At 36.5% G+C, this 26,358-nt stretch overlaps 1 protein-coding gene across 5 annotated transcripts in view; it reads left to right on the top strand.

Moving 5' to 3' along the window:
* The window catches only part of LOC107581465 (disabled homolog 1-like), a 191,704-nt gene extending 166,708 nt beyond the window's left edge, over positions 1-24,996 (top strand). For 2 of the 5 annotated variants that reach the window (XM_016267041.1, XM_016267037.1), the window contains 6 exons: positions 1,527-1,589; positions 4,328-4,424; positions 9,598-10,206; positions 13,528-13,652; positions 15,962-16,039; positions 22,769-24,996. In XM_016267041.1, the coding sequence (XP_016122527.1) occupies positions 1,527-1,589; positions 4,328-4,424; positions 9,598-10,206; positions 13,528-13,652; positions 15,962-16,039; positions 22,769-22,813 (1,017 nt within the window). In that variant the 3' untranslated portion in view covers positions 22,814-24,996. Of the gene's footprint in view, positions 1-1,526; positions 1,590-4,327; positions 4,425-9,597; positions 10,207-13,527; positions 13,653-15,961; positions 16,068-22,768 lie in introns of all 5 variants that reach the window. The other 3 variants (XM_016267040.1, XM_016267038.1, XM_016267039.1) reach the window with 2 other exon arrangements.
* The last annotated feature ends 1,362 nt before the right edge of the window (positions 24,997-26,358 follow it).

Raw genomic sequence — 26,358 nt, 5'->3', positions numbered from 1 at the left:
CCATTGAGATGACTGCTCATAAAGGTACCAATGATTAAGAAATGTTTATAAACATTTACAATTGATGAATAGTTTCCACTTTAGATTTGAGTACTACAAAAACATGAATAAATGATTAGTTAAGAAGTGTAATTAGAAGTCTACACAACAAACGACAACGAAATAAATGGCATTTACAGACATATAATGAATAATATGTTAACATGAATGGTTTGTGAAGTGCTTAAAATGACTAATTAAGCTATTTTTTCCACAACATTTGTAAATGTAAAAAAGAGCATTAGGTAATATGTGAAATTAAGTCTAATGACATTTGTTAGCATTCAAAAGTACAATGATCATTGTATAATTTCTGTTAAAATCATTTGTGTTTTCAAAAATCATTTGTGATTTTTAAAAAGTTTATGATTTATTGAAAGGTTAATGGCATTTGTAAACATTAACTAATGATCTGTTAAGCATTAAATAATGTCTGTTAATGATTTATTAATGACGCTTTTAATCATTGTAAACTGTCAAAATCATTTGAAGATCATATGAATCAAAAGTTTGATGACATTTGTAATAATTTCAATTTACATTAGTGATCTGTTATTTTTTAAATAATGTTTAATACGTGCATTGCTAAACATGAACAAGCATATTATCTCATATTTCTATCTTTGTGAATATTTATTAACTAAAGGTCTGTTAAGCATTATGTAATGTTTGTTAATGATTTATGAATGAAAGTTATTATAAAGTGTTATAGGAACAAACTACAAACAGACTTCGTTTTGGCCTGATTTTGTTTGAAATGACATCGCCTTTAAGAACAAGAAGAAGCCTCTGCCCACTGTTTGCATCAGTATATATCATGATTAGTTTAGTTTTTCTGCAAAATAAAACATTTGCAAATATTACCACAATCTTTGAAAAGAAGCTGCAGCAAATTCAGACATTTTGGGGCACAAAAATCTGAAAAATGTCCTGTGAAATCCTGGTGGGATTGATATGCCTCTGTTCAGAAATAACCCTGAATACAGAATATATCCCAAGGAAATTAATTAATAATCTTTCTAGAAATTCGCTCATCATGTGATTTAATGCAAATCCATGGTCTTGTATGGACAGGCATGAAATGGTTTGTGGTTAAATGTATGAAATTGGATGGATGGATGGATGGATGGATGGATGGATGGATGGATGGATGGATGGATGGATGGATGGATGGATGGAGGGATGGATGGATGGATGGATGGATGGATGGATAGATTGCTGCACATGGTCGGTAGGTACAGGAATCATCATCATCATCCTTTGTGTTTTTGCGTAATTTTATAGCAACCCACTATCATTTACGTAACTGCTGTCATTTATTACACAACTCACTATCATTTATTATTCAAGTCACATGTCTGTTCAAACCACTGTTTGCCAAAGGTAGGTCCACTTTTCTGTGGCAAAGATTAGACTGACATGGCAATGAGTGCTGAGGTGAAACACGTCTCATTTTATGCTGTTAAATGTTCCTCTTTCATCTGCAGAATATCAACCAGTTAGAGCTTTTTGGAGACATGTCCACCCCTCCTGATATCACGTCTCCCTCGGTGAGTGACTCTAGATGCTAAAATATTATAGTAAGTGTATATGTTCAGAATGGAATATTATCATACTGCATACTGCACAGTGTATACTGCAGATCAGTGGCGTGCGGTGGTGTTTTAAAATGAGGAGGCAGTTTTATGTATAAACATATATTTATATTTAAATATTACATAACAAAGAGAACAAATATAATTCTATTTTGTATTTTATTAATATTATTTTTTTCAATTTGAACAATATTCTGGAAACAGTTTACAATAAGGTTTCATTAGTTAACATTAGTTAACTACTTTAGTTAACATGAACTAAGAATAAACAATAGCCTACTTCTACATCATTTAATAACCTTAGTTAATATTAATTTCAACATTTACTAATGCATTATTAAAATCAAAAGTTGTGTTTGTTAACATTAGTTTATGCACTGTGAACTAACATGAACTAACAATGAACAACTGTATTTGTATTAACTAATGTAAACAAAGATTAATAAATACTGTAATAAATGTGCATTGTTTGTTCATGTTAGTTAAAGGGGTCATATGATGCGATTTCAATTTTTCCTTTCTCTTTGGAGTGTTACAAGCTCTTGGTGCATAAAGAAGATCTGTAAAGTTGCAAAGACTAAAGTCTCAAATCCAAAGAGATATTCTTTATAAAAGTTAAGAGTCAACAACGCCTACCTAAAACGCCTCGTTCTAACACGCCCCCACATGTCTACGTCACGATGTGGGAAGATTTGCGTAACGCCCTTCGTCATGCCTGGAGCTGATCCGTGCTGGTCGCTGAGGAAATACATCAACTTCGCGCTGTGGATCGCCAGACCGGCTTTCACCGTGGACGAAGCGGAGTCCAGCCCGGGGTCGTCACATGCGGTTGCCGCAAGCCCTCTGGACGCTCCTTCGTTGAATCCGCCAGCCTCCGCTCACTCTAGGCGGTGGCCACTGCTCACTCAAGGCCGCCGTGTGTGATGCTGTGTTTCGTTGTGAAAGCGAAACTACTTTGTTTGGTCTTCCAAAGAGGACACGACTAGAAATCAGTGGTTAAGTTGTATTTACAACACTGTTCCAGAACAGTTCAACCCAAATATTCAGATGTGTGCAGCACATTTTATGGAGGACTGTTTCCTGATCCAGGTAGAGTAGACTATAATGCCGGCTGTTCTGACTCACAGACTGTATGTACGTTTTTTATATATAAAGAATTTGCCACTGACGATTCAAACACGAGTTTTGAGCAGTGTAGAGTAGCGCTTGTTTGTCATTTCTCCGATCACAAATGCAGACATGGTTTTCTGTTTACGCGGCGCGATGCAACGCGTAAAAAGAAAGTAAAAGTCATTATAATCCGTAATTATGTCCCCACTGGATGCAACAAATGCCTCGTTTATAATGGGATTTAATGTTTTTGTCTCGTCGCTCCGGCCGGACAGGGCATCACAATATGGTAAGAGGCGTAACATTTCCGTCACACGCTTGAGGTATTCGGCCAATCACAACGCACTGGATAGCTGGCCAATCAGAGCACACCTCGCTTTTCAGACCGATGAGCTTTGAAAAAATCGACGCGTTTCAGAAAGGCGGGGCATAGAGGAGAAACAATAATGTACAGTATGTGGAAAATAATGTTTTTTTTTACCTTAAACCGCGTAAACACATTTCATTACACCAAATACACAAAATAATGTTCTTTTTAGCAGCATCATATGACCCCTTTAACTCATTAAATGACACCTTATTGTAAAATGTTACCAATATTTTTTATTTGTGAACTGATGTTCAGCTGTTCTTTTTAATAGTCAACTTATTTCGGGTCATCGTCATAAAAGCTCTGTAAACACTGCCACAGACACAAAGATATATCTTTAATTTCATCACGCTGAATGCTCACTAAAAACTGACGCAGTCATCACGTTTTCAGACCATTTTAAGTTTTATTTTGACGTGACACAAAGTAGTGGTATCTAAGCAGGAGAGTTGTTTACTTACTTTATAATTAGTCAATAACGCCATCATTTTCTTCATTCAGGCCGAAATCTCGCACGAAAACAAGAGGCTGGATTTATCACACGAACCAATCACATTCAACCATAACCGGTCATATCCAATTATAGCTAGATGGAGTCATTGCCTCCTCTCGCGTGACTTTCCCCCATTCATCTCAATGAGCCTGCTGGACAGTGTTACTTTATAAAAACAAGTGACTTTTAGACTTTTATTATCATATTTAGTCATATTTGCGCTGTTTTATTTTTGTAATATCGATTATTTTCTCCTCCAACTTTTTGAGGAGACACTGCCTCCCTTGCCTCCTCGGAGGAAACGCCCCTGATGCAGATTAATTAAATAAAAATGAAACTTCTGTCATCATTTACTCACCCTCAAGTTGTTCCAAACCTGTATGAACTTCTTTATTCAGCTGAGCACAAAAGAAGATATTTTGAAGACTGTGTGATACCAAACAGTTGATGGTCCCCATTTACTTTGATAGTATTTTTTTTCTTCCATACTATGGAAGTCAATGGGCACCATCAACTGCTTGTTTACCCATATTGTTCAAAATATCTTCTTTTGTGTTCAAACTGATACGGGTTTGGAACAACTTGAGGATGAGTAAATGATGACAGAATTTTAAGCCATTTCAAACATATACTCTGACTTTACAGTTAAGCAAGTTGTTGAGAAAATTTAGTTTATTTTAAAGCTTCCCTTTGGACTGCTATGGTTTTCCTCTTCTACAGACCCCAGCATCTCCGGCTAATACTCTGGACCCCACGCTGGCCCACCAGACTCCATCCGAACTGTTCACCCCCTTCAACCCCACCTCTGTACCCTCAGGTAGGACAGATTTCTCTTTCAGACAATGTGTGTGTACAGAAGAAAATAATACCAAGAAAACAGATAAAGGAGACATGGAACGGGGCGGATGCAAATTAAATAATGTGTCTGTCTAGTTCTGGCTAAATAAGGTGTCCCGTCCTCCTGCTGTGGAATATGAATGCTCTCATTACTGGCTGCTGTACTGATCTGCATGATAAATGCCTTGTAGAGGACACAGTGTTACCCCTACCTGCTCTGTGTGTGTGTGTGTTTGTAAGTGCATGATGTCTTTTTTAGCATGCACATCTGTACTGGGGTCATATCATACATTTTTATTGTGCTATTTTTTCCGTTATGTCCACTTAGTCAAGGTTTTTTGCACCACAAATGGACAGAATTTAGTTTTTCATCACCATTTTCATCAGTCACCTTTAACTATATAGTGCTTTATACAATACAGATTGTGTCAAAGGAGCATCACAATGATAAACATCAGTTCCGTGTTGATTCAGTTCGGATAGGGCTAAATGATCAAATTTGTATGTATGCTTCTATCAATTTATTAAGCATTGCTTTAATTAAAAAATAAATGTTATATATATATATATATATATATATATATATATATATATATATATATATATATATATATATTTAGCATAATCTAATTAAACTTTTTTTTATCTATATACAGTATATTATTAAAGGGGAAATTGTATTCATTATATTTACCCACCCTCATGTCTTTTTAAAGCTGTATGACTTTTTTTTGTGTCTCAATGATTTTGTCCAAATTGGTGCCAAATGTTGTTTTGGGTCCCACTGACTTTAATTATATTAACAAAAACAGCTTCGAAATGTCTTCTTTTACACATAAGATTTGCAGAAAAAGAAGGTTATACAGGTTTGGAACATAATGGTGAGCTTACTGAAATCAAAAAAATATTTATTTATTTATTTACTGCGATAAATTCTATTTTTTAGTTGGAGTCAGGCACACAAATACAAAACACCATCATGCTAACAAACATAAAATACTGCAATAAATGTAAATTTAACAACGTAAAATGCCACTAAATCCTTTTCACTTTCAAAAATTGTACATTTAACAATATTTTCCTGTACAATTACAGTAAATTTGGATTCAGTAAAATCTATGACAATATTTCGCTGTACTATATTCTGTTAAGTAATTAACAAGTTTTTACCAAAGCATCTTTACAATCATTTACTGTTAAAATTCTGATCATTTTGTACATGGGTCAAAGACGTTAAGATGTCCGCATCAAAAGAAATTTACAAAAGGGATTTTATGTCCATAGAAAGTACATTAAATGTAAGTAAAGTGTCTACATTTAAGGTTTCAAATACGTTTTTGAAGAATAAAATTTGGTTTAAATGATGTTATATTGTCATTCAGTGTAACACAATATTCATGTAAAAAAATCAAACAACATGCTTATTCTGACTTGTACATATTCAAATATATAAAAGAATAAGGGAGCATATTGAATTTTATTCTGTTTTAAATGAGTAAAAAATTCTTACTGACCAATTGGCAAAACCTAGGATAGTGGCCAATTTTAAAAATGTAAAATTACAAATAATTAGTATTTGAGGTGAAAGTAATTAGTCTTTTAATATGTCATACATTGATTTTTGTTGTAAATATGCCTGACAAGATTGTTACACTGAATGGCATTTTAGTGGGTCTTATTTATTTATTTATTTATGATATTTATTTTTTGCTCAGAAAAACAATTAAATTAAACAAAACTTTTTTAATTTTTTGGGGAAAAACAACAATTTAAAGCAGTATTAAACTTATTTTTTTATGCTTAAACCTTTTTCGTCTTTGACTCACATACTGGACTCTGTATTGTAAAGTGCTGCCACTTTAAATTCTACAAGAACACTCACGTCATGATATTTGAACCAGTTATTAAAAACAAATAGCCCTTGTGCAGTGATTTTGCTCTCCCTGGGACATCTGTCCCAGCCAGATTGACTTCCTCTGAAACAGTAAACAGTACAACATTGATATGTGTGGAATCAAGTAGTGTATCATCTGTCCCCGCTATCTTCAATTCCTTCCCTCAGTCAAACTCCCCTCTGTGTTGTAAATTCATAAACACCAGGCTTGACTCCACCACCCCTGTCCTGATGGGATTCTCACAGTTCAGTTATGATAGCATGAGCACATTTTTCACCCTTGTGAAATCATTCTGGCTTTTTTCAAGTGAGAGTTTTTTCCCCAGAGTGCTTTAGGGGTCTGGCCCTGCTGGCAGTATATTGTAAGTCACTTTGAATGAAACTTGTTTTAAATGGTATGTCTAATGGAACATAAATCATCTGAACGAATGCACACTGCTTAATTATGATATTATTTAAGAAACCTACTGTATAAGAAGCTGTGCTGTATGTGAACATAATCACTATATAGTGACTATCTGTATTCTATATTTAAAATAGGGCATGCATTTGAGCTTTTATTAAACAGTTACATTATAAAATACAATTTTAAAAAGCTTTTTTATTTTATTAGAAAATTATTCATTGATTCAATTCATTTAGTGTAGTCCAATCCTCTACATATCCACGGGATACCAGAGATGTGCTCCAGGATTTGCTGTCCATGCATCCTGATTGGCAGTCCATATTTCCATCTCATTTGTTAATGGTGGATCCATAGCTCAAAATGACTGCCAAGGGCCATCACAGACGCCCTTGCAGGGGTGTGCTGCTATGATGAGACGGACCATTGCTACCTGACTGAATGATGGACATGCACAATTTTCTTAAATTCACATATAGAGCTTCTCCAGGCCACTCACTGGTCCTTGAGAAACCCACAAACCGTTACAGCAATTCCATGGGAACACTTCACAGTTGACAGGATGGATCCAGTGCTGTGCTGTCTCTTCCAACCGGAAGCCATCAGATCCATCATGTTACCTTGTGTCAAATGTCCCCATCCCTACATGAGGTGCACAGCTCAGTGACATGGTGTTAACATCATCAATTGAAGAGTAAAAAAGTAAAAATGCTGTTAACTTTAGTGGCGATAGCTTTTCTGGCAACAAGCTACACTATTAGTGGAGTAGCGAGAAAATGCTAAATTGATGTTTTTTTGTAACATTGTACTGCATGTGCAGAAATAATCATGCTCGGAATTTTATTATTATAACAAGGAGATCCAGACAAGCAAGAGGAAACATGGATCTAAATGCAGCGGTTTCAACGAAACCAAACCAGGAACAGAATCCAGGAGAACAGAAAAAAAAAAAATTAACTTAAATGATTTTAGCAAATGGTTGCAATATAACAAAGAGTGAAAAATTTAAAGGGGTCTGAATACTTTCCGTACCCACTGTATATAGGGCTGTGTATAGCCTACAGACAGGGGCTAATGAGGAAATAAAACACACATGTGGAAACAAAGGAACCAATGATCATAGAAACTACAAAGAGCTACAAACCCACCCAGGAGATGGTAAACTCAGAGGAAAGAACTACAGCATAAAAAGTCCAAGTGTGACAGTTGCACTATTTATTAAAATTATTTAGAAAATAATGTAATGTTTAGTTAAATATTACTTTTCTAATTAAATGGTATTTAGTGTAAATAAAATAGTTTTAAAATGCCAATTTAAATTCTGATTTGGTGTCAAATAAATAAATAACAAATGTAATTTATACTATTTATATTTTAATATTATGTAGCATAAATAAATATAGAAAAAAAATACAGAATTTATCAAATGTTTACTATAGTTTTGTAAAAAAATAATAATACAAATGCACTGAGAAAACACAGATTAGTCGAAGTATGGCAAATTTGATTATTACATTCAGAAATTGTGTAAAATGCCATACATCTACAAACATCGCACACTATACACATGCATTTTAGTTCCTGTCACTCCACAACAAATCCAACAAACAGAACATGAGAAATATAAGTATAAAAGCAACATAAATTATATAAACAACATTTATTATAAACAGCAAGCCTAAGCAAATTTATTTAAAGAGAAACTGCAAGTAATGGTGTCTGGGAAATGTGTTACGCACCTTTTTTGCATGCTTGACGTTAATGCATTGTATAAAACCCTTTGGAATATAAGTAACAGCACGTTTCAGATGCTAAAAACTGCGATTTACATTATATTCCAGAAAATACAGTAGATTCTTCTCTTAACTTGTTAATGGCAACACCTACAGTACACAGAGAATCTGTGACCGTTTCCAGGTCATTTTTAACGATAAAAGAACATCACAACGTCCCATTGTGTGAGCAGCCCAGCTGCAGTTGATATCACACCTCTCTGCCACACAGTGGAATGTTCCGGACACGCTCCCGCAGTGCGTGTGGCATGTCATAGAGATAAGATATGATTTGGTGTTTTATTGTTTGAACCAGCGTTACTCATTGGAAAGAAAGAGCAAGATGTGTAATGAAATAAGCCTCAGTGTGAAATGAGTGAGACTGTTGTAATGGCCTCTTTTAAAGGGCGTTGCTATTCATTAAGCCCGGGCCTATTGTGAGCAGTAATTACAATAGTTCATCTGAGCCATAAAGACCTTTTTCATTATGAAAATCTAGGTCATCTTACCCCAGTCATCAAGAGATCAGCGGCAGCCTGAAAGTCCTTTAGCGAATGCTAAAGGTTACAGCACAACTTGTAATGAGGTGTACATGTTTTCCAGAGCATTTTGGTGGGAAAATCTCATTTGATGGAGCTTTGTGAACTAAGGGGGTGTTTACATAACACCATTTTCAACTAAAAACGAAAAACTTTTTATGCGTTTTGGCTGTTCATTTACACAACAATAGCGTTTTGAGGACCTGAAAATGCAATCTTTTGAAAACGGGTTTCAAAGTGGGTGTTTATGAACGGGTTTCAAAAACAATACCATTATCGTCTCTGCGTAAACTATGAAAATGCGAAAACGGTGAAGTCGTGTGCATGTGTATTACGTATTCAGTCTATAGAAATGCATATTTGCCCAGGCGTAGTGCTTCTTTACAAAGTGACATCGCCAACAACTGGCCCGGTATGCATAATACAGCATTTTATGCCAAGGAATTTTTGTGGATCCATGTGAACGAAAGCAAAACTTTTTCGGTTTTAGTACAATTGTTGTTGTATAAACACACCCTAAACATTTCATTGTCTCTGTCCTTTAGGTTACGTGACGATGGGAGCCGTGCCACCCGTGTGGGCACAGCAACAGTTTGCCGCTCAGGCTCCATTAGCATTTGGCGTCCAATCCCCAGTGCCCGTCGCGCAGGTCTTACCGGGTGCTCAGCCTCTGATCTGGGGTCAAGCCAACCTTTTCCCTGCCACCCAGCAACAGTGGGCTGCGATGGCAGGGGCTCACTTTTCGCCTGCCGCTTTCATGCCTGCCCAGACAGTAGGTCCACTTCCTGCTGCCATGTTTCAGACACTGGCTCCCATGGCATTGCCCGCGTCCTGCGAGATGCCCGCGGCGGCCATGGGCGGAGCCGTGGCGGGAACCTCTGCCTCCACGGCCTCCAGTCCGCAGCATGGAGAACGCACGCTGCAGAGACAGGCAAAGATGAGCAAGGAGATGTTTAAGGACTTCCAGATGGCAAAGCCGCCCACCATGCCTGCCAGGAAGAGCGATCAACCTAGCCTGTCCTGCACCACAGACGCTTTCACCAGCTACTTCAGCAGAGTGGGAATATCACAGGATACTGATGACTGCGACGACTTTGACATCTCACAGATGAACCTCACGCCCGTCACTTCCACCTCACCCTCCACCAACTCACGTGAGTAGGATGTTTCAGACATGTGGAATGCGTTCTATGATTTTGACTCTGAAGGTTGGGGCTTGTAGAAATGGGGATATGAGTTGAAATAACATAATATGGTGACCCATACTTGGAATTAGTGCTCTGCATTTATCCCATCCAAAGTGCGCACACACACAGCAGTGAACACACACACAGAGCAGTTGGAGCCCGGGGAGCAGTTGGGGGTTCAGTGCCTTGCTCAAGGGCACCTCAGTCATGGTATTGAAGGTGGAAGAGAGCGCTGTACATTCACTGAGCGCTGTACATTCACAATCCCTGCCGGTACGAGACTCGAACCCACAACCTTGGGTTACGAGTCTGACTCTCTAACCATTAGGCCACGACTTCCCCTATTTTTGTTTGATTTGGTTTTGTGCAACCATATGATCATATGGTTTTGTGCAACTTTTACACCATTTTCAGGAAAAGTTTCAGGTCAGTTCTGGCCAGTTCAAAATTGCATGTGGTTTAACCATCAAATAAAAAGCCATTTTTCCTTTCAACGTGAATACACATGAGTGAACATATCAGCATGATCATTATTTTCAATCAATCAATCAATAAATGAATAGTATACTTTTGAAGAGCCGCACCACATGACATTTTACAACCTGGACTACCTTGCCTTGTCATAAAAGGGTCATAAAAGGATCTTGACATAATCATGAGGGCTGTATGATACCATTTTTTGTTTTATGATTTTTTTTCCCTGCATATTTATGGTGGTTGCATCATATGGATTTTGGCATACAAGTGTTTTTCAAATATCAACAAGCGTTATAAAAAAAAAAAAAAAAGATTATGCCAAACTACAAAAGGTTTTCTTTTAAGGAGTCTAATTCTTCTAATGAGACTTTTTTTTCATTACCATATTGATTACATCAAAAAATAAAAAAATATCACCTATATGCATACAGTATACACACACAAACACACTTATATAATCTTATATATATGTGCATTATACAATATATATATATATATATATATATATATACTGTATATATATATGCATTTAACTATATTTAACATTTTAAAATTTTATATGCATTTGGTAGTTTATCAAAAATGTGTTACACTGCATTCAATTACATTTAGTTAGTTCATGCGTGCCTTAAACATATGACTTTTAACATTGTTAGCTACAGGAATGCCTCCGCGGCCACAGGAACCTCTATTAAGCTTTCACTGATGTCTTAATTATTTATTACATGTTTGAACAAATCTATCAGATAATGTCTAAAATGGTTGACAACTTCCATTTATTTCTTTCAACAGCTCGAGTTTATAACTGCCAACATTTAAATGATTATATCTCGCTTTGGAAACATAATTATCTTTAGAAAGCTGCAATTTTCCTTGTTACTTCACTGCATGAAATTCAAAAAATGTTTCTGGGTTTAAGTGATGCAAAATGAGCAGGTCAGATATACACGCATTAGATTTTGCAAGTTGACCAGGATATATGTTTTTCAAATGATTTTAGAGGTTGGTAATGGTAGAGTTAGGATTAGGGATCAGTTTAGGGATGTAGTTTTATATCTGAAATGTTGTACAGGACCAACAGAATCACATTACCCTAAAGCTCCATAGACCCTAAATACAGAACATCAACAAAGGAAACAAATCCCACATAGAGGAACTTAGTATCTCACCACATGCCTTTCTCTCTCTCGCCTCTCTCATCGCAAGCCTTTAAGAGTGCTGACACGGCTAGACAGGCTTTATCCGTTTCCCACTACAGAACTTCAAACTCGCACCTCATCCCGTCTTTCATTAACACATCCGTTTTCACTCAGAGGCTGAAAGGTGGGCTTTGATGCTGTTGCCCAGAAGGAATTGTCTTTAGTCAGTGTGAAAATGACAATTAGTACTGTGGTGGGGAACGACGGCAGGGGAAAGAGAGAGTCAGTCACAGGCCCAGCTGTGCTTCTGGCGAGCAGTGTAATTATCACTGATCTCTAGGGAGTCCTGCGCTGTGTGTTGGGCCTGTTTGGATCCTCTCGCTCCTGTAGTGCTAATTATTGCTGCGACGGAACGCCACACCGTCGCACGTTTGCACGCAAGCAGTCCCTCCGTGAGAGACATACTCATTTATTAGGTGTCAGTAAGGGATTTCAGGTCCACACAGGACACTTTCTGACAGGTTTTGGGCTTAGATGCGTAAGTTTACTTACACTGATCATGCCTAGTGTGCGCAAAACCCAAAATATATTCCCCTAGGTGACGCTCGCTCCAGATTTTAGGCAAAATAGCCACTGAATGGTGATAGAAGTGAATTTTTTTACTTGAAGAGGCTTAGAGTTGGCATGAAACGGAAGTTGCGACAGCCTATTTTCCCTATTGTGATGTTTATTTGAGGGAATCGGCTTCTTGAATGAGACAAAAATGTAGAGCAGGACTGGATTTTGTACACTGGGAAGTGATTTGATTGTTTGATCATTGCTCATGGATAAATCATTTATAATAAACACTGCAATATTGCTTTTAAAAATAATAATGGTCTTTTTTTAAATTTGTATAGTGATTTTAGCAAACATAGACCACATCAACTAATCCAAACCAACAGAAAGTAACTTGTACTCAGCCTTTCATAGAAATTGGGTAGTTTATGTTGGGTACAGAATCCGATTCCACTGAATCAGAGAATATTAAACATGTTTGTGTTTGTTTCTGCTTGAGTTTCTTGTGTTCAGAATGACTTGAAAGTCTAAAATGACTTGAAAGTGTGTGATCCACAGTCGTTTAGTGTGTGATGCCCATTCCATTTACAAAGTCGGCAAGTGTTTGATGGCTGGTGTTTTAAAATCTTTAAATTCAGTTTTAAAAGTTGTGTAGTATATTCCTGTTTTTAACCATAAACCTGCCTCATAACCCCAACCCCCCGAGACCAAGTAGAAAAAGACCCATTGTAAACCTTACATGAAATTTAACACTTTAGAAATACAAAGACTATTTCTTTGACTGAATGCAACTACCATTCAGCATTCGCTGCGCTGTGCTGTGACAGCAAATGGTTTCCTGAAGCAGTTTAAGGTTGCATGAGCCCAAAGAGGAGCATTGTTTTCATGTATAATTGATCAAAAATGAGCCTCGTCTTTAATGTAAGTGTGAAAATGTCAGTGCCATTCCTATAAGACCGTAACAGATATTTGGTTATTCTACCAGAGGATGAAAAATAAGTTTGTACCTTCCACCCGACAATATATCAGACGCTTTCAATCAGATAATGCAATAAACAAGTGTAAGATTGACTCTGTTAGGCCCAGTACTAACCAAAATTCTGCTTCTGTACAGCACCCACCCCGGCCCCCCGGCAGAGTTCGCCATCAAAGTCCTCATCCCACGCCAGTGACCCGCCAACCGATGACTCTTTTGGTGAGGCCGAGGGCAGCCCTAGTCGGAGCGGAGAGGAGGATGCTGTAAGTGCCATTGAATGGGATTGTGGGAAATGTAGTTTTAAAGGGTTCCATTTTAACTTGGGTACTTGACATAGCCTACTGTATGTACATGGATTTTTAAAAATCAAAATCAAAATTAGGATTCATATGCATGTATATGGCAAAATGTATATTTTAGATCACTATTTTTATAGTATTTTTGTGGTCATCAAAATTCCAATATCCAAAATCCCCAATATGCTCATTTCTGATCCCATATATGCTTTATTATTACACAAAATACTGTCAGAATAAAAACCTAAAGTTTAAGTTTAGTTTCTTTCAACATCACTGGCTTCTTTGAGAGTACAGCACAAAAAAAGAGCATAAAAATGTCTTCTGCTGTATTAAGATAAGTTGATGTATCACCATAAAAATGAGAGGTTGGATTCTTTTTTGCATCATCTACCCTGCCTGAGCCACTGTTGGGCCCATTAAGGTGTTAAATGAGCTTGCGTAACTGTCAAGACAATCATCACGACCTTATTAATCACAGAGATACTTCTCAAAGATCATAGAGACTGCAGACTTACCTGATTAATATTGTTCAAATATAAATGCATATTACATAACCTGTTAAAAATGAGCCTGATTCTTCCCTAGTGCTTTTAATATGTATATTTCATCATATGAATTATCACCTCATAAAGAATGTAGCACTTAAAAATATATATTATCCACCAGTTTCTAGATGAAATGCATAAGAGAAAAAAATTCTGACATGATTTAGTCACTCTCATGTTGTTTCAACTTTGAAACTTTGACTTACTTTCTTCTATGGAATGCAAAGGGAAAATAGTTTAGTTACTCTTTTCAGTACAATGCAGATTTCAAGGTTCAAAAAGCATTCAAAGTCATCACAAAAGTGGTTTATATGGTTTGTATTCTGGGTCTTTAAAAACTGTATGTTAGATTCGTGTTTTAAACTGACCAAAATGTTCAGTAGTGATGTTCGGTTCATGAACGAATCATTATTTTGAGTCTTTGATCCAGTTCACAAAACCGTTTTCAATCATTTATTCATGGATTAGACTAATTTTAGTGATTCAGTCACAGCAGTTTACCTTATAAATAATGTTAGATATGAATACGTTGGTCACTTAAAGGGATAGTCCACCCAAAAAGGATGATTTTCACCATTTACTCATGTCATGTCATTCCAAATGTGTATGAATTTCTTTATTCTGCAGAACACAGTAGAAGATACTTTGAAGATATTTTGGTAACAGTTTCAATTCCCACTGACATTCATTTTATGGACTAAAAATACAATGGAAGTGTACAGAATGGTGATATACCTACACAGTTTCTGTTCCCATTGACTTCCATTGTATGGATAAAAATACAATGGAAGTCAATGGGAACAGAAATTGTTTAGGTATCAGCATTCTTCAAAATATCATTTTTTTGTGTTCAGCAGACATGACACAATATTCATTTTTGGGCGGACTGTCCGTTTAAAGCTACTACATGGCTTTAGAAGACATACTGAAATAGCGAACAAGTCATACGTCCTATTTTATGGTGCTTTTACGTGTGTAATGACATGAGAGTGAGTAAACGATGACAAAAATGTCATTTTGGGTGAACTGTCCTTTTAAAGGTTGCTTAAGATGCATTGTAACCACATCAGCGGTGACGTCCACTGTATTTCAAATACACACACTCTCTCTCTGCTGCTCTCTATCAGATATGACTCGTCAGAAAATGCCACGGAAACCCGACTAGTGCTCTTTCTCCTTTCTTTTATATTTCAGCTGAACAAAAAGTTTAATTAGTCCTTTTATGTGTGTGTGTGTCTCCCCACTCTAGCTGTAATGGCATTGGGCTCCACACTCACTCAGTCAGTCACTGCACACCCACACAAACTGTGATGAGGTGTTAAGAGTGCAGCTCCAGAGGGAATATTCATAAAAATCCAAAATGCTTTAGTCCAAAGCTTTTCATGCAGGAGCACAATACAGGAGCCTTTCTAACCGAGGGGTTTTCACAGCTCCGGTAATGACCGTGTGTGTGCGGGAACTTATGAATACATCAGAGTGTGGGTGGACAAAGGTGGATTAATAAATGTATGAATGAATAGATGGATGGATGCTTTCTCTTTTTTGTGCATTTACAGCATTGCCTATGCTTCTTTGTTCTTACCGTTGCAGGTAAAAGCATTTAAACTATTGGATTTACTATGGATTTCCTTTTCCTGCTGTTTATTTTCTTGTCCCTTTCTTCTTTTTCTCACTCTATTTCTTTTTCCTTTCCCGCTCCATTCTTCTCCGCTCTCTTTCTTTGTCCAGGCTGGAGACTCCCAGCAGTCTCCGGGTGCGAGTGAGCCTCAAGCAGAGCCTGAGAGCTCAGAGACGGACAGTCCTCAGGTCGGTAGCTAGATAGCGGCAGGTCAGGGTAGGTATCTGTCCTCTTTTTTCTTCTCTTCTGCGTGTCGGCCTGCTTCAACCACCATGACGTCACGTCAGCACGCCTTCACCCGTCCTCACCACCATTACATAGACCCACACATCGTGGTCGTGTGTCGTGGTGCTCTTTCTATCTTCTCTCTTTTATCTTTATACTTGTTCTGCTCTCTAACTCTCTTAGGCTGCGTTCACACAGTCAGTGCACTAACAGGTGTGACTCCTGATTTGTCCTGTTAATATAATCATAGATCTGAATTCAATCCTGTGAGATCGTGATTAATGCATGTAGTGATATGGTAACCATAGTGTAACGAGAGTAAATATTAGGACTTTGTATTGTGTCTTTTAGTGTTTTTTTTTTTAGATTTGTAGTGCTTTGTTGATAATTTTTTTTAATGATTTCTACCATTTTATGAGGATGATGATGCTTAATTATAAAGGGAAGTAATATTAAAGATATTATAAATATTTCCAAATAATTAATAATAGTCTTTTATTAAGTCAAATCAAATGATTAAATATTATCTAGTTTATTTAATGTGAACAGTAATCAACAATAATCACAAATATTGTTACAGACAATAGTGCCTTTTTTGAGTGTTTTTTAAAAAGAAATTTATACTTTTGTTCAGCAGGAATGCATTCAACTGATTAAAAGTGACAGCAAAGACTTTTACATAGTTACAATCAAGCTACTTCAAATAAATGGTGTTCATCAAAAGAATTCTGAAAAAAAAATGTATCACCATTTCTGCAAAAATATTAAACAAAACACCCATTTAAAAAAGATTTTTTATTAGCATATTAGAATGATTTCTGATAGATCATGTGACACTAAAATCAGCATTGCCATCACAGTAATTAATTCAATTTTAAAATATATTCAAATAGAAAACAGTTATTTTAAACTATAATGATATTTCACAATTTTGCTGTTTTTACTGTATTTTTAATCCAATAAATGCAGCTTTGGTGAGAAGACAACTTTAAAAAATCAACCCCAAATATATGATATTTTTATCATTCTTTTTTTTTATTCTTAAATTAAAAAAATATATAACTCCGTAGAAAAAAAAATATTATATTTGAATTTTGGACCTATGGAAGTGTCTGTTTTTGTTTCTGTTACATACGGAAGATGATTAGGGCCAAGCAATATTTAAAATAAATAAATAAAACCATCTCGAGATTAAAGTCATTATAATGTGAGAGTAAACTCGTTAAATTTCAAGAAAAATTATGAAATAAAATTTAGAGAATAAATCAATAAATTTCATTAAATTTTCTCTTAATTTTTACTTTTTTCTCGTAATTTAATGCGTTTATCCTCAACATTTTATTTCAACAATTTTTTCTCGAAACACAACAACTATTTTCTCAAAATGTAATGATTTTATTCTCAACATTTTATTTCAAAATGTTTCTTGTAATTTAACGAGTTTATTCACGAGAAGGTATTTTTTTTGTTTTATTTTTTATTGCTTGGCCCTAACCCTCTTCTGTACTTTAGAAAGCAGAACAAAACACGTAAATTGGCATTAAATTAAAATAGTAACATTGACAGCCCTAAAAATACATTTTGGAAATCATTTTATGTCAATTTATCTTATAAGCATAACTGTATTTAGTACTCCAAACAAGACTGACAACTATATTGTGCTACTGTGTGAACGTGACCTTATTCTCTGCCTTCATTTTCTGTCTATCCCTCTCTCTCTCTCTCTCTCCGTATCTCATCTCGCCGTCCCTGCCTGCTGCTGCAATCACTCTTATGCTGGTATGCATCTCATGGGAATATGGTTTATATGCCTTCATGGCGTAATTTTGTTCTGTTTATGACAGAGTATGAGTGAGTGTGTGCGTGTGTCCCTTTAATCCCATAAAGCCTCCTGATGTGTGTGAGTATCAATGCTTTTGAACTTATTTTTTTACACAGCAGTGTAGCATGGCATACCCATGAACAACATGAATGCTCCTCATCTACGTATCCGTGTCGTGTCATTTTCTGATAAACAAAATGGGGTCATGAATGTTTTTATATTGTCACTCATCACAGCAAAACACACAACATAATGAACTGATCTGAACCGCAAGGTCTGACACGCAAACTGCTACATATAGGTTCTTTTTGATCTCTGACGTCTGTCATTGTGAGTAAAAGAATAAAATAATGCTGGTGCTTTTAACTCGGAGGAACAACTATAATTATATAACAACCTCTGATCTTTCTTTTAGTGACATTTTTATTAAACAAACAAGCATTGCTGCAAAAATTACACATCCTTTTCTATTAGTGTTCGTCTGTCTACAAGTTATACGATCCTAAATTAGCACTAAGCCAGTTGGCCGGTAACTTTATTGGGAAATGCAACATAATACATTACTTAAATTAAACTCTACAAAAGACAGTCCGATGATGATAACATAAGCAACTTACATTTCAAACAAAAGATATTCAAAACAAGCTACTTGTATCTCAAAAGTGTATGGAAATGTAAAAAAAAAATAACAAAATTTTAAAAGTCTCTTATTTTCACCAAGGCTGCATTTATTTGATAAAAAGACAAAACAGTAATATTATGAATATTTTTCCAGTTTAAAATACCTGTTTTCTCTGTGAATATATTTTAAAGTGTCATTTATTCCTTCAGTGTCACATGATCCTTCAGAAATTATTCTAAAATGTTGATTTGCTGCTCAGGACACATTTATTATTATTATTATTATCAATGTTAAAAACAGTTGTGCTGCTTAAGGATCAGGATTCTTTGATGAATAAAAAAATCAGCATTTATTTGAAGTAGAAATATTTTGTAACATTATAGATGTCTTTACTGTCACTTTTTTCAATGTAATGCATCCTTGCAGAATAAAAGTATAAATCTTATTTAAAAATAATTAATTACTTAATTACTCACGCCAAGCTTTTTAAAAAACATGATATGTTTTACAGTACAGTGTCTATGTACTTTTTAAGGACATCATAGAATGAAACAAAGTAGCACCATGATTTCTTTTTAGATTTTGGACATCCAAAATGAAAATGGCCTCTGCGCAGTTGAGGGAGAGTGAGCGATGGCTCTATGGTACCTGTCTGGAGGAGACATGAGCTCATCAGGATGAATCATTAATGAAGGGCTCTGGGAGCCAGAGGCTTGTTTCTCTGACTGAGGGAAGACTGATGTAGCAACCTCATCTCTCCCTGTCTAATGATGAATGAAGCTCTGATCCCCACTGAAATATTAACACACCTACATACAGCCCTATAAACACTCAGACTGTACAGCAGATGTGGCTGCCCATTACTAGAATAAAGGAAAACAACTTCATATGTTTGTGGGGTAAAATCTTAGCAACATTTCAATGTGGAGGTGATTTCAAGAGATCTTACAGAGGTTTTATCAAAGGAACCTGTCATTGTGACTTTGTGAGTGCACTTTTTTTTTACAACCAAAACATGTAGAGAGTAACAGCTGTTGCTGATACTAATCATATTCCGGATATTGCAAGCATCAATTAAACTTATTAACTTGATTGCTATAACAAGATAGAGCCAATATTCAGGTTTATAGAAATCTGAATAAGGTAGCTGGCATATTCCTTAATCAGAATTTGTAGGTCATGTAAACACCTTATTCAGAATGTCCACCATAACTGAACATTTATATACTGTATATTTGAATTTACATGCCCAAGAATATTCTCATGTTATTCATATTCCAGTTGTGTCATAAATGCATTAACCTGAGTGCTATAACAACATTAAGCCAATATTCTGGTTTTAATAATCTGAATAAGGCAGCTGGCATATTCCTATATTAATCATCATTTCGATTTACAATATCCAGCTCAACTGAATATTTATTGATGTCTGCCTGTACAAACAAAACTATTTTTTTTATTTTTGACTAACATTTTACAAACAATAAAATAAATATCATGGCTTACATTACAAGAGTCTCAATCCCAAAATTGTGCAAATCATCGTGCTATTGAAAAGACATGAATTAGAATTAATGAGTTGATTCGATTATTGTCCAAAAATTCTCAAATGCAGCATAATAATTGGCAAGAGCTTCTCTATTATGCCTAGAAAAGAAAAGGAGTTTGAAATATGCTGATTACATGTATATAGGAATATTCCAATAGTTGTAAAACATGTAAACGTCTTTTTCAGAACAGAAATCTATGATGTGCGTGTAAACATGGTCATTGTGTTTTCAGACTTCAGACTTCCATAGAATAAATTGTTTTGATTTGTCCTGTGTATGATAATGTCTCTCATCATACAGTAGTTACACAGCTCAGCTGTCCATAATAATAGTGTGTTTACTGTGCTTCTATGTATACTGTGCGGTTGGCCGTCATTGCCGCTGTAGGATTGTAATACAGGTTGACTGAGGATGTTGTTGTCGTGGTCTGTGCTGTCTGTATGCTGTTGTTCAGGAAAGTATGCATGCTCACTGACAGTGACCTTCTGTTGGCATATGAGCCAATAGCCATGTTGCCAGATCTTACTAAAAAAAACAATCAACCTGAAAGTAATGGCTTAAAATATACAGTAGACCAGTTGAAATGGCATTTCTCTGCAAAGAAAGTGTTTTCAATAATTATACCCTTACAAAAATAAGTAAAATGTCAATGAATAAATCTCTCGTGCTCTCACGCTTATACATCTATGGAATCAACAGGGGGGGCATATTTTAAAGGAGAAACCGATTACAGCAATTATTAATGACATTATGTCAGAGAACAAGTGTGCTTCGTACTGTGCAGGTATGTGGAGGGATTTTGACAACTGCAATTAGTTGTCCATCAAACTTTGTTGTGCTGTAGCTGAAATACACAACTGTAACTGGAAGTAAGTTGAAAAAAGTTAAACTTATGACTTTATGGGGGGAAAAATACAATATGGGAGATGTATATGCTGCCATTTAAAAGTTTGGGGTCAGTAAGATATGTATGTGTTTAGAGGCATGACTGGAAATATCTGCCTGAGACGTAAGAAAAATGGCCGCCGAGTGAAATGACTTACCTTACAGAGACTTTGCTTATAAAAGTGGACTTGGCAATAGCCTCTCTTCCATTTCTTTCATCTCCTCTACCACTTTCACTCAGCAGGGTTGACTAATCTATTTAGTTTTCTCTACCTCTCACCTGCTTAGTCATCTATTCCTTCCTTCCCCTCTTTATACCTCCTCCCACCACTCCTTTTCACTCGGCTTTCCTCTTTTTTCCTCCGGTCCATTAATTTTATCCTCTGACTGTTTCTCTCAATCTCATTCCTGCTCTCTTATCCTGTCATCTCTCGCTCCGTGTGTCCGTTCGAGTGCCCGCGATGGGCGGAAAGGTCTGTAAGTGAGTGGTAATTGCTGTGCATTCTGATTCAGAGCTTCTGATTTTAGACTGTAGGGTTCTTCAGGCCGCAGGCTGGACACACACTGACTGGCAGCTCTATTGTACCTTATCTAAGCCTTCCTTTGCCTCTTGCTGCTCAGATTGTTTAGATAATTTTTTTGTTAAACAAGAAGAGAATTGACAGGGTTTTAGGCCCATGAAGTGGGTAGTTCTGATGCAGCTAGTCTGCTATTATTGAATATAATGATTACAAATATTTGAGATAGAGGAAGAGGCTTATTTAGTCACACATTTATTCACTCTTTCCGGTCTTTCCTGCAGAAATATATCTACTGAGCAGCTGTAGTGGTGTATGTAGCCTTTGGTTTCATGGAGGAAGTTTGTGAATGCAAACAGTAGTGTTTCTCAGAAAGACCTCTGTTGCCACCTGGTGCTGATTAGGAGGATTGGCATATTTGACATATCACATTATGTGGCCCAAATGTGATCTAATTTGTCTCCCTCACATGTGAGACAGATCTGCTTTTTAGGTGACACGGTGAACAGTACAAATCACATTTTCAAATATATATGTATGTATGTATATATGTATGTATATATACATACTTATTAAACCCTCTTATAAGTATCCAGTTTACAAATATATAGGATCATTTACATAAAATGTAATATCGTTTTAACAAATAAACATGGGAAGGTGTGTCAGACCTCATTAATAGACCTATGAACAATAAAAAAAATAAGAATAAAACGCCCTACAAAAGGTTAAAAAATGCAATAAATAATAATGAATTTATATATATATATTATATAGTCAGAATGCACAAAAATAGGCCTATGCTTTTTGTGTCCAGATGGTGTATCATAGTGACTGAAATTTTCAATTGTGATCTGGGTTACTTTATATATTGTTAAAAAAAAATCTATATATAATCCATGTATCAGATTTCGAATATGATAAGTATCCAGTTTATTGTTATTTGTGTTTCAGATCCCAGAACCAATTAAAATATGGAGCTGTGAATAATAAAATTTACAATTTTAAAAGCCCTCAAAAAACGGTCACTGGCAACACACATATTAAAATTTTTATTGAATATTAGCAATAAATAATTATTTTACTATAAACAAACAAAAAAAAATACACAGAATACACAGCCCATTTTTGAATGGCTATGAATGGAGAAAGATGCTTTTTAGTAGTTACAGCTTAAGTTCTACCAGGAGGAGCAAACGGGTCAAACCTTGACCCATCAGGGGTTTCCATCTGAGACTGACATAAAGTTTTGTTATTTCTAAATATCTAAATAACCTTTCTTCATTTGTGTTCAGGGGAAGGACCCTCTTTATGCCCAGATCAACAAGGGGAAGAAGTGAAGGATCATGGGAACTCTGCACAGACGTGATCAGCGCTGGGGGGAGCAGGAGACCAAAATACTGGAGATCAACTGTCCTGCCCTGTGTGTGTGTGTGTGTGTGTGTGCGTGCGTGCGTGCGTGCGTCCGTGTGTGTGTGTGTGTGTGTGTGTGTGTGTGTGTGTGTGTGAATGTGCATCCATCCGTGTGAATGCGTTGTGAGATTGTGTCCCTGTATGTGATTGTATGAATGCGGTCACTCCAGCCTCAACGGTCCACTTCTCCAAGCAGCCATCAGTCCTGTCGCCCTCACGACTTCCTCCGTTACTCCCCTCCGCAAGGAATGAGAGGGACAGACTCTCTCCATACCACTTTTTCTTTCTCACTGTGTTTTCTGCACATGACAGCGGGGCATTGTGGGTGATATCAAGCCTTATGAGCCCAGCTCTGCAGCTTCATTCATTCTCTTCATCCTTCTTCCAGTTTCTGACTCTCTATAGAGACCGCATTACGGGAAACTCTGCCTGTCGGACCCCCGATCACGCATCCGAGCGAGCGCCATCAGACCGCCGGATCCATCTGTGACTTATGCGATTCATCCATTTGGGTTCGTTTGGTTTTTCCTCTCCCACGTATTTGAGATTCTGCTGCTAGAAAGCTATGCAGAGCTAAAAAAACAACACTTTCTCTCTCTGTGGACCCATGGAGAACAGACACGAAGAGCGACTTTTGCCAAATCTTAAGATTTCGGAGCAGCTGAATCTGATTGGGGGACTCGAGGGTACGAACGTTGCAAAAACATGCGATCAAACTGTTCCTTCTCTATAGCTTTTGTACAATACTAATGAGAAAAAAAAAAGAAAAAAAAACATGCCGTTGAAATGGAATTTTTATTTTATAAGTCAAGTGGAGCCCTTGAAGTCAACTTTAGATGTGTTTTAGGGGTAAACATGGCTTTAAAATCTAATCGTTGGTTTGCCAAACTCATTTTGTAAATAATAATAATGACGACAATGACGACGACAAATAATAATGACGATAATAATAATGGCTCCAATTATAACAGTGTTCATTCCATCCTGTGGACTTCCGTGCCATAAAATAGGCTGGCCTTAGTGATGCAAACTCCTCATGAAACCCAAGCAATATTAACATGTGTCCCAAACTCCCAGCGGTTTACGTTGCTATCTCGCGATCAAAGCTTGTCGTCGGTCTTTTGATTTCAGCAGGATGTGTGTTTTTAAGTGGCCTGAAACAAACCCGAGAAACTGTTATGTTTTTAATGGCTGAGAGAGTCCTTTGGTAAATAGTTGGTGTCATATTTGTGTGATCTCTTTTGGTTTGTTGTCAAGATGATGAAGCTGGCAACTGTGATGGAGGAAGACCAGAACTTCTCAACGTGTGTGTGTGTGTGTTAATGCAGCAATCACAATTACGCATACACACGATCACATATACATACATATTCATGCAGACACACATTCACAGAGACCTTAAAGTCAATATGACATCAAAATGGGCCCTGATTACTTTTTAATACACCTTTCGGCACATTTATCGGTGCATGTTAGTCCAAAGAAACTTCCATTTTGATTAACATAACCAGAAATTTGAAACTAGATTTGAGAAATCTAGCTCCAATCTGACATGTAACACCCATTTTTCACAATTCACTCCCAATGTGAAGTCCTGCCCTGATGTATCCAGTTGAATATGTCACATTAAGACTAAAATGGGTTGCGAAGGCCGTTTCATGTTGACTTTTGGGCCGCCTGATCGCATTAAAACACACCAGAATATCTGTCTGTAATCCAACCTCCAATCAGAGAAAATCACCATGAATGACATCTGTTTTCATTGCATCTGAAAAGCTCAGTGCATTCCATTACTGTGACAATAACTTCCTCCTATTTTATGGCCAGAGTCCCATTTTAATTTCAAATAAAAGCCGTTTTGGACCTTCATGATCTTCATTTTGAGGATTAAGATGATGAAGGTGAAAATCAAGGTGAATGCGAGTCCAATTTCAGTACATTTCTCTTTTGCCTTTACCTCAGCTAATGGTTTGGTCATGTAAAAGGACACATTATTTTTATCTTGATGATAATGATATTCTACAGTGGATATACAGCACTTTTTTCTTTTCTCTTGATTTACGTAACCCACCATGTAATACTGTTACCAATAAACACATCCCAAAATGTTGTTCTGCCTCTTTGCCTTAGCAAAAAATGTCTTATATTTGAAGGGGTGCAGTAGAAAAGCTGTTTTACTCTACATAAGGGTGGTTCGTTCTTATTGAGATCACATGATCGGCTGAATATCACGCTTCGTAACCCACATTATAGGGTTAAAGGGGAAAAAGCAATGGGCATGAACAGGATGTTTCTAGAATGGCGTTAATAACTTTTGCTTTTATGCAATATTGCATCCACACCACTAGGTGACAGTACTGAAATGTTCAGTACTATGGGTGTATCTGCCAGTGAAACACAAACTAATTTACTAAGTGTACATTGTTCTACCTACAATCATAGGCCTACTAGATTTGGAAGAGAAAGAAGAACAATATCCATTAGCTGAAATGTTTCAGAGGTTGAATTATCTTGCCACACAATCTAAATTAGATTCAGTATGTGAATTGAATCGCTGAACTGGAACTTTGCCAGATAAATAAGCACAGTTCATTGAACACAACATTTAAATTCCCTCGCACTTGCTTTATAGGGAAATTTCTACATTAGGCCTGCTTTGTTCCACAGAAACTTGTTTCAAGAGCAGTTTTATGATCATTTTAACATATTACTAACCTTTGTGTCAATCATGACTGCGAATGTGTAGTTATCGATAAATATCACTGATAATTGTGGGTCGGCGGTCAAATGCTTTTTTTTTTGTTCTTAGTTTTAAGATTCCCTCATTTTGCAGGAATGAGAGTGATTTGCTAGCTAGGTTAGTAGCTACAGTCATGGCCAAAAGTTTTGGCAGTGACATAAATTTTGTATTTTGCAAAGTTTGCTGCTTCAGTATATGTAGATTATTTTATGTTTCTATGGTATACTGAAAAACAATGATAAGCATATCATAAGTTTTAAAGGCTTTTATTGGCAAAAAATATAATGAGTCAGTATTTACAGTGTTGACCCTTGTTCTTCATAACCTCTGCGATTTGCTCTGGCATGCTGGATATCAGCTTCTGGGCCAAATCCTGACTGATGGCGATCCATTCTTGCCTTATTAGTTCTCGGAGTTGATCACAATTTGTGGGCTTCTGCTTGTCCACTCGCCTTTTGAGGACTGACCATAGGTTCTCTATGGGATTGAGATCCGGGGAGTTGCCTGGCCACTGATCCAAAATTTCAATGTAATGATCTTCGAGCCACTTCTTTATCACTCTTGCTTTGTGACATGGTGCTCCATCATGCTGGAAAATGCACGGATCATCACCAAATTGCTCATGGATCATTGGAAGAAGTCGGGACGTTTTGACGTTTTGATACCATTCTTTATTCATGGCAGTGTTTTTGGGCAGAATTATGAGAGAGCCCGCTCCCTTGGCAACCCCAC

This window comes from Sinocyclocheilus grahami, unplaced genomic scaffold (genome assembly GCF_001515645.1).
Source record: "Sinocyclocheilus grahami isolate Dianchi unplaced genomic scaffold, SAMN03320097.WGS_v1.1 scaffold35.1, whole genome shotgun sequence".
Lineage (NCBI taxonomy): Eukaryota > Metazoa > Chordata > Actinopteri > Cypriniformes > Cyprinidae > Sinocyclocheilus > Sinocyclocheilus grahami.
Note: the sequence above shows the minus strand (reverse complement) of the source record. Positions and strands in the feature narration are given on the sequence as shown.